The sequence below is a fragment of the Mus pahari genome, chromosome 2, assembly GCF_900095145.1.
Source record: "Mus pahari chromosome 2, PAHARI_EIJ_v1.1, whole genome shotgun sequence".
Taxonomy (NCBI): domain Eukaryota; kingdom Metazoa; phylum Chordata; class Mammalia; order Rodentia; family Muridae; genus Mus; species Mus pahari.
In genome coordinates this window covers 132157307-132166686 of record NC_034591.1, presented here as the reverse complement: position 1 = coordinate 132166686, position 9380 = coordinate 132157307, and the positions used below count along the sequence as shown (strand labels likewise).

At 41.0% G+C, this 9380-nt stretch overlaps 1 protein-coding gene across 1 annotated transcript; it reads right to left on the bottom strand.

Annotated features, from left to right (window-relative positions):
• Positions 1–3631: 3631 nt before the first annotated feature.
• On the bottom strand, positions 3632–4614 carry LOC110316976 (olfactory receptor 13A1). Its single transcript, XM_021191304.1, is given in 2 exon segments — positions 3632–4575; positions 4578–4614. Coding segments are annotated over 2 exon segments (981 nt in total).
• Positions 4615–9380: the final 4766 nt, after the last annotated feature.

Here is a 9380-nt window from a genome sequence, read left to right as displayed (position 1 = left end):
AATCTTTAAAAAAAAAAAAAAAAAAGAAGAGGGTTTGGAAAGATTGATCAAGCCAGAGATAGTGGTTGACTACAAGAAAAGTATTTTCTTCGACACAACAGGGCAAATGTCCATAGGAACTCACAGTGGCTGTGTCCTGCTCAAGTTCAAATGAGACAAAATCCCAGCAAGGAGAGGGAAGGTGAGCATGAAGTGCCATCCCTGGCTGAGGAGAGATTGGTAATTTTAGCCTTTAGGAAGAGGGAGAATCAGTTTTGCTCAAGGATGTGACATGTATTTCAGTTGTGTTCCATCACAGGCTCCACACACAAGAGTATTTGGATTCCACATTAAAATTCAGTGAACTAGAGAAAGGGGGTATTTTATCATCATTCAATACATCCCAAATAGCAGAAATCAAAACACAAAACACACACTTTCTACTACTTTTTCTTTGAGTTCTGAAAACTGACAGGACTCAGCTGGTGGTTTAGATTAGACCAAGCTGATCTCAAACTCACAAAGATCCACCTGCCTCTGCCTCACAAGTTCTGTGATTAAAGGTGTGCACCACTACTCCTGACCTGTACTCAGGGATTCTCCTAAGACTGATCAACAATGGCTGGAACTTGGGCTGGAAGTATTTTAAAAAACCTTCCTCATTCCCATTTCCAGCTCCCAGTAAGACAATGGCTGGGGGAGCACCTTCAGCCTTTCTCACCTTCCATGCTGCCTCCTTGAATTATGTCTCAGATGGTATCTTCCAACTACCTCAATGTCCTATGTGGTAATGCTTGACTCTGAAGAGAATTTGCTGGAGGAGGAAAGCAGGGGATGAGTGTCTTGCCTTTGTTGGTTTGTTTGTTTTGGCTTTTCTAGCATGTCACAACACTTCTGCCACATGTCCCCACCTTTCCTGGTCTTTGTGCTTTTCTCTTATGCTTCTGTCATGGCCTTTCCTCACCCCCCCCCCACTCTGTCTCTAACTCACCAAGTTCCTAATGTTTCTTTACACAAATGAATGCCTTTTTAAATCCATTCTTTGTACGTTTTGTTGTGGCAATGGAGGGTTGAGAGAAGGAAGCCTTCACTGTTTGCAAATGAAAGAGGCCCAGGATGGTGTGTTGGAACATTGTCCCTTCCCCATAAAACTTATTTCCATACAGATTATTTTGATGTTCTCCATCATATTTGAATTGATTTATGTTAATTAATGGAAAGTTAATGTAGTATATTTGTCTCTAGTGGCAATTTTCAGATGACTTTGAAAGTGTTTTTCAGTGAGCATCTTTCCTATAGCTTTGATGTTTGAATTTTGTAAGGACGAGGCAATGTGAGAGTTTTTGTTGCCGACTTACACTCAAGTAAATAAAATGTATTCTTTGATGGTTCTTCAATGAACTGGAACAATAAAGTATTCCCAGTTTTTACACCTACAGAGTTTTTCACTAGTGTGGCATCTCATATAGTCTGGAAATGTGTAAAGTAAATGTAAACTTTCTCACATTGTTCATTTAAAAGATTTCTTTCCCTGAATTTTAATGAATGGGTGTAGTAGTTACTTTTCTCTTTGGTGTGATGAATGCTTGACAAGAGAAGAGAAGGTCTAGACCCTGTCTCTCCAGGGAACCCTCCCCTTTGGCATCTCTTGGAAAGAGATGGTGGTATTCAGCACCCTGCAAATTACTGAGATGCCCAAGATTGAGTTGTGGTTTCAGAAACCACTAGGATAAGGTCTCTCATCTACCTACTCCATTGCTCCTCTCCACTGGATCATTTTCAGAGAGTTCATTGTGGTCCCATACAAATTAACCCCATAAGCCCAGGCAGCCATCAATATTCAATTGGAACCAGGGAGTGTAATATGCAGTTTTCCACAACTACTCTGGTTCTCAGTGGACACTCACTAAGAATGGTGTTTTATTACACAAAGCACTTGATATTTTTTGTCAGTTGTTTCACTCAAGCCCAGGTTGATCTTTGTCTTTATTATACTTAGAAGGAAACTAGAGTTCAAATTGATTCCCTGTTTCTGCCAAGCAAGATTGAGGCTCTTGTCACATCCTCACTTCCTCTCTGGATGGCAACATTGCTTGGCACTTAAGATGCAGCACCATCTTTGTGACTCTGTTTGTAGTGTTAAATACCTGCTTTGTTGGGGTATGTGTTTCCTAAGTGTGTGTGTGTGTGTGTGTGTGTGTGTGTGTGTGTGTGTGTGTGTGCCTGTATCAGATAGCTGCTTTTTCAAATTTCTGTTAATGCTCATTTAAACTCTCAATATTTACAATAGATTTTCTTTAATCTATTGTAAATAAAGAGATTAGAAAATTACTAGAGATTAAGGTGGACTCTCCATGGCATGCTGAAAATGTATTAGTATTGTATTGAATTATCAGAAGTTATTGACAAAGTCACATTTATTGAAAATCTTGGAAAGCATCAAAATGTATCATCATTCCATCGTGGAGATCTGACTTAGCCCATAGGACTCTACATATAAAGGCCATAGTTGGCTACAAGTTATCTAATTCTCAAATTCTCAAATTTCAGGTCCAAAATCAAATTGCTTCTGATGAAGGATAATAAAAATATGGGCGAAGACTCAAAGACAGCTCAGCCTTTTTAACTCAAAAAGCATTTTCTATTTTTAGCTTCCATCTGATCTAGCAAAGAATATGTGGTTTTATTTATTCTCAAAAATACATACAGCTAAATAGTCACACCTTTTCCTGTCACCATGACCAAAAGAATAGACTTTGCCACAAAGGTTTCTAGCACAAGGAACAGACTCAAGATCTCTCTGCATTGATACAGACTTGTCCAGCTTTACTCAGAAACGACAGAAGGATAGTGTTGCCTTCTTACCATGCTTCTGTTACAGCTAACTCCTATCACTGTCCCCATTCCAGGACAAATGAAGTGGCTCAGACCCTCAGAATTCAAAAGCCAACTCAAGAGGTGAGAAACCTTGGATATTTATCCAGGTGTATAAATCACACATCATATAATAAAGATGGAGTTTTTTACAGGTATTGGCCAAGAGATGGACCTAAAATTTTGAGTCTGATGTTAGTGGGAGGAAAAAGGAAAAGCAGAAACAATAGTTCACATTAACATCAAAAATTGCTTTGGAAGCTTAAGGGGCTCCAGAGGGAAGAGTTGGGGGAAAATAGAAGTGGGTTTCTTAGGGACCAGAGGTCACCTGAAGCAATTCTCAGGTCAAGCAATCCTGAAAATGCTGTGGGGCCCACACATACCTCTTACATCTTTCAAAGGCTCGCACAAATTCTAAGGGATATTTCCACGTGAATGCTGTATATTCAAAGAAAAGAAAGATATTTTCATACAGCTGTAAGACGAAAGCTCATGGGGCACTTCTGTCCTCATGGAGAGTTTGTGTTTCTCTGACAATAAGTACTGTATCACACTGTGATCAGGCCCAGAGACCCCATTTCTCGGGCTCAGAGTTGTGAGAGCTCACATGCAACCACACACTTCCATTAGACAGTGACTGGTCCCCAGAACTCTGAGGTCATCTACAAAACCATTGCACTGGGTAGGAAAGCACACAAACGAGCCTTTCGTATGCTCATGGGATAGCCAAGCCTCAATGAAACTACAAGCCCAAGAGAAGAGCTTTGGGAATAACATTTTAATTTCTGAGGAAAGGAAAAAATTTTCTGAGAGCTGCTTTGACTTCCTTGTTTCTCAAAGTATAGATCAGAGGGTTGAGCGTAGGGCTCAGCATGGTATACAGCACGCCAGCCAATTTGCTCTTCTCTGCATTATAGCTGGAGACAGGGCTTATGTAGGCGTAGAAGACAGCGGTGTAGTACATGCACACCACGATGAGGTGAGAAGAGCAGGTTGAGAAGGCTTTCTGCTTCCCTTCTGACGTCCGCATCTTCAGGATACTGGAAATGATGAAGCCGTATGACACAATGGTCATCAGGAAGTTCAATATGCCATAAAAGGCATCAGCCAAGACAATCATGACACTGTTCACGTAGGTGGAGCTGCAGGAGAGAAGCAGCAGAGGAGGCACCTCACAGAAGAAATGTGTAATGACATTGGGGCCACAGAAATTCAAGCGCGTCATCAGTCCTGTGTGAATGGCTGTGTTGAAAGCGCAGAGTGCCCACACTCCAGCAGCCAACACGCTACAGAATGCTTTGCTCATCATGGTGCTGTAATGCAGAGGGTGGCAGATGGCTGCATAACGGTCGTAAGCCATGACAGTGAGGAGGAGCAACTCTGAGGAAGCAGACCATGTCAGGAAATAGAGCTGGGCCATGCAGCCACCATAGGAGATGGGGTTCCACTTTGACACCAGACCCCTCAGGGCCTTGGGCATAATGGAGGAGGTACAGATGATGTCCATAGTAGCCAAATTAAACAAGAAAAAATACATGGGGGTATGGAGCCCAGGGTTGCAGGTGATAGCCAAGATGATAAGGACATTACCTGAGAGGGCCACACAGTAGAGGGAGAGGAAACAGATAAATAAGGGCAGCTGGTACTGCGGGTGCTCAGAGAAGCCCTGAAGGATGAACTCTGTAACCAGTGTCTGGTTTCTCATCATCCTTGACTGGGGATATCAGAGATTAGTAGAAGATTATGGACCCACATTTTCATAAGCTTTCAGGGCTAAAAAAGAAAGAAAGAAAGAAAGAAAGAAAGAAAGAAAGAAAGAAAGAAAGAAAGAAAGAAAGAAAGAAAGAAAGAAAGAAGAAGAAAAAGTGAAAGGTTTCTTAAGAAAGGTCATTGCCCTGTTTCTTTCTCTGATAACATGGTGTGAAAGAGTGATACCATACAGCTTTATTGGGCTACACTAAGACAAGCACTCCACTGCTACATAAACAAAGAACGCAAGCACTCAGTTTATAGAAAAATAAGTGCCAGTTACCAATTAAGCTCAATAATTCTCAGTCAATATCAAAGAAATGCAAACTAAATCAAAGTCTACTTTGTCATCCACAACTTGATCAACCTAGGATGCTGATTGATTTAGTATTCACAAGGTTCCAACAAACCAGGAAGATGGGGCTTGAGGAATAATGTCCAAAGTTGTTCCCTGGCCTCCACATTCATTCGGATATGGGCACATGGGTATCTGCAGACACAAATGCACAAGAACACATGAATACACACACACACACACACACACACACACACACACAAGTAAGTTTGCCATTTGAACAATACTTCATTTCTGGACATTTTTCTTGGGCAAGTAACATTTAAAAATATTTTCTCAGAGCAAAATAATTTATTACTGGGAATTACAGAGCTACCTATTCTCTTTACGATGAATTTATCATTATATATCAGTGTGGTCCTGGATACGTTCAAAATGATGACAGCCTCTTACTGATTCTTTTTAAGTACAGTGAAGATGTAAAAGTAATATGCACAATCATTAAGATTTAAAGCACAAAAAATAATAAAGGGGCATTGATGTCCCTATCTGGAGATAAAATGACCTATGCATAATAGGTCAAGATGGTTTTCATTTCATTGCTTTTGCTAATGTGCCTTCTGATTTTTCTCTAAAGTAGATTTTCTGAAAGACAGGTGTATCAGGTAAGCTCCTTCTAATAATTCAGTGACTCCTCAATGCTGACAGCACAAATACTCCCACACAGTACTTCTGAAAACTTCCTCTTCAGTTGACTCTTCTGTCCTGTCTTAACTCTCAAAGCCACAGACAGTCACAGTCACAGCCACAGCCACAAATGCAGCCACAGCCAGCTCTCTGCAAACGCACTAGGTCACATTAGGTTTCGGGGGAGGGGGGCAGTTTCTACAACCTCCTCAGCTACGAGGTCCTCCTCCTCCTCAGAAGCCAAATGGGTTGCCCTGCTCCTCTTTCCAAACATCACCTCGCTTGTGAAGAGAAAGGGTGAACCATTTCATGAACCCTCAGGAATGGATACTGATTTTTGTCCAAGGACCCAGTGCAGATGCTGTTGACATGACTACAAAGCCAGCTCTCTAACTGTGGTCCAAGGGCCCATGCGGGATTTTGGCCCAAGTTCTATGCCTGACACTCAATGTTTGCTGTTTCAATGCTAAAGAACATCTAGTCCGAATACCAGTGACAGCAAGCACAGTTTGACTCTCCAGGCGCTGCACACTGTGGCTGGAGAGGAAGCCAGAGTATGTGCCACATTTGCACTCTCCATCCTCTCAATCTCTTACTCATTAAAAGGATAAGAATAGTTCCTTTTAAACTAAGAATTTTTTTTTATTTTGCCAAACTTCTAGAGATGCATTTGCTGCCAAAATATTAAAGGTTTACACAAAATGCCGAAGCATCAGCTACGATCAGGTCATATTGCTCTTCTGTAAGATGACAAGTGTCCTTTGAGCAGAAGAGCTTGGCATAGCAATGACATACAGCAACAGACTGACTTAGGATAGAGACTGTGCTGGCCAGCATGCAGGCCTTTCATCTCAGTATCTTCCTGGGATCTGAGGATCAGGATGGCCCAATCATTTGCATGAATGCAATAAGCACAATACACCTGTTTTACTGATTTCATTTTTGTTTGAGAACAAAAGATTAAACAGTATTCCTTTCCTTAATGATTTGGATCAAGAGAAATATGTGACATTATGTGTTCCTCACCCCCACCCAGAGGGTAAACTGTTCATCAGCAAGGGGGACAGAAACGCTGAGGCTGAGAAACGGAGTCAGGGTGAAAAGGGAGCATTGCTGGCTTGGATGGTCTACTGCAAGGGGTCTGCACTCTCTCCTGAGATTTTACACACTGACTTTTCCACCCATTGTGTCCTCTCCACAGCATACTCTATAGACTGACCAGAGTGTGTTGCCATAACTACACCCAGAGGAGACCAGCACCTCCATTCCCTACAATCACAGAGCAGTAGAGAGCGGCAGCAGACACACACGTTACTGAGCTCCAAGGAAAGGCCACTGGGCCCCACCCAGTAAAGGTGGATTCTGACTCTTTCTTCAGGTTCAAGGTGAGGGTATGAAGACATAAACAAGCCTCTGATGAATGAGGAGTCTTTACAGAGATAGAGTACCTTCAACTAATCCCTTTAGACTAAAGGAGCAGATTCCCCTGCAAAGAACAACAGGGAGGCAAGGAACCAGGATGCCTAGAGTGTCCGTGAGAATGGCCATGAGGTCTACCTCACCAGCCTCTTCTCCTGAAAGGCATAACATTAGCTCTCTTGTGAGGGTTCTTGACCATTGGCTTCGGCTCACAGCAAACCTCAGAATTATCACAAAGGGTGTGAATGGAAAGGGCAAGATTTCTGATATCAGCTGTGCGATTTAAACTCCTGCTGCCCTCAGACACGACATCAGTCACACAGGGGTATCTCCTGCACACCAAATCCTCTAGTGGTTAAGCCACCTAGAAAATAAACACACATCGTGGATTTCATCCCTTCGAAACACAACTTTATTCAAAAATCCCTGAAGTTAAAATTTATGTGTTTTTTTCCCTGAAGGTGGGATAAATTTTACATGATACACAACTTATTTTTAGTGAAATTTTATTCTAGTTCCAGTTTGTGGTTCATAATTTCACAGATAAAACATTACTGTCTCATGGTAATTAAGGATGAAGAATTAACTAATACTCATTTTAAAATCTCTGTAAGGGCTCAGGGTTTTGGAAACACTATATAACTTATTTAATATACTTTATTATACGTGAAGATACATAGTCCTACTTTAAATATATTTCAAGAACAGAAAACTGAAAATCAGAACATGCTAAATTTTCAAGTATTCAGCTTTAAATTAAAATGACTTTGTCTGGCCTATTAAAATCACTCTAAATGGCCTGCCCTAATCACAGAGCTGTAGTGGGAAAAGCTAGTATTCAGCCCCAAGCTTCTGGATTCCAGTCCAGAATTCTTTGCTATATAACACCAACCTACGAAGAGTCTAGCAAATGTTAAAGCAGGGTCAAGAAAAAAGATTCATCCATCAACACCTGGCATGGGTAATTTTCTAGCTGTGCTGTGGCATACAAACCTTAAACTCTTAGCCACATTAGCATCTCATTTGAATCATCGCCACATTTGAGGATCCAGCAGTAAGGCAGTGATTTTTAGGTAAGGTGGACAGTGTAGGGAGAAATATTTCCATGTCCACTGGTGCTATGTAACTAGACACGTTTAGCTAAGGAAACACGGGCTGTTTCTGTGCCACTCACTAATATCAGGCAGGAAGGGTTACAAAGCAAGCTTTCCCCACTGTTTTATGTCACCCCATAGAATAAACAGTCCTTGAAATACTGATCACTACCTTGATCAACGTTCCCCTTGTGCAGCAAATGTGATGGATGGATGAATTCTCTTTGCCAGCCACACTTGGGGACATGGTGCAGGCAGATGAAGACTTTTGTCCTCCTGTTTAAGTTCATATTGCCAAGACGTTTAGACTCACCTTTAGTAAAATTTGTCCCTGTCCATGGGAAACACATAGGAGGGGTGATCACATCCTTTCCTTTAAATGGACCCAGAAGGAGCAATTAAATTAAATCCCTCGTTGCTGGGGATTTGGCTGTCATGGTGGACACATACATGCCATCTGGGCTTCAAGCCAAATGTGGGGAACAGAACATAAGCCCCAGTGGGAGAAACCAGGACATCTCCTCTGTCCCAGCTCAGAGGATTGGAGTCAGGGAAGACCCAGGCTCAGTTACTCGGAATAATGCACTCATACCTAGAAATGTGGCATTTTGTTTTCTTAATCTGAATATATTTGCTCAATATAATGATGGTCAGTTTTATCCTCTTTCCTGTAAATTGAATAATTCCATTCTTGATGACTGAATAAAACTTCATTGTCTATATATGCCACATTTTCTTTATCCATTTATCTGTTGATGGAAACCTAGGCTTACTCAATAATAGCTATTACAACTAGTACAGCCATAAACATAGCTGTATAAATATTTGTGTGGTACATTGACTTACAGTTATTCAACAATATGCCCAGGCCCATTATAGATGGTTCTTTTACTTTTTATTATTTATTTATTTATTTATTTATTTATTGGTTTTCGAGACAGGGTTTCTCTGTGTAGCCCTGGCTGTCCGGGAACTCACTTTGTAGACCAGGCTAACCTCGAACTCAGAAATCTGCCTGCCTCTGCCTCCTGAGTGCTTGGATTAAAGGCGTGCACCACCATGCCCAGCTCTATGGATGGCTCTTTTTTTATTCCTTTTAATTATTTTACTAGATATTTTCTTCATTTATATTTCAAATGCACTATGGATAGTTCTTTTTTTGGAGTATAAACAATATATAGTTTTAATATAACATCTTCAAAGTTTTTCAATAGTTTTTTTAAAAAAATTTTATTTATTATTATTTTCTTTATTTACATTTCAAATGCTATCCTGATAGTTCC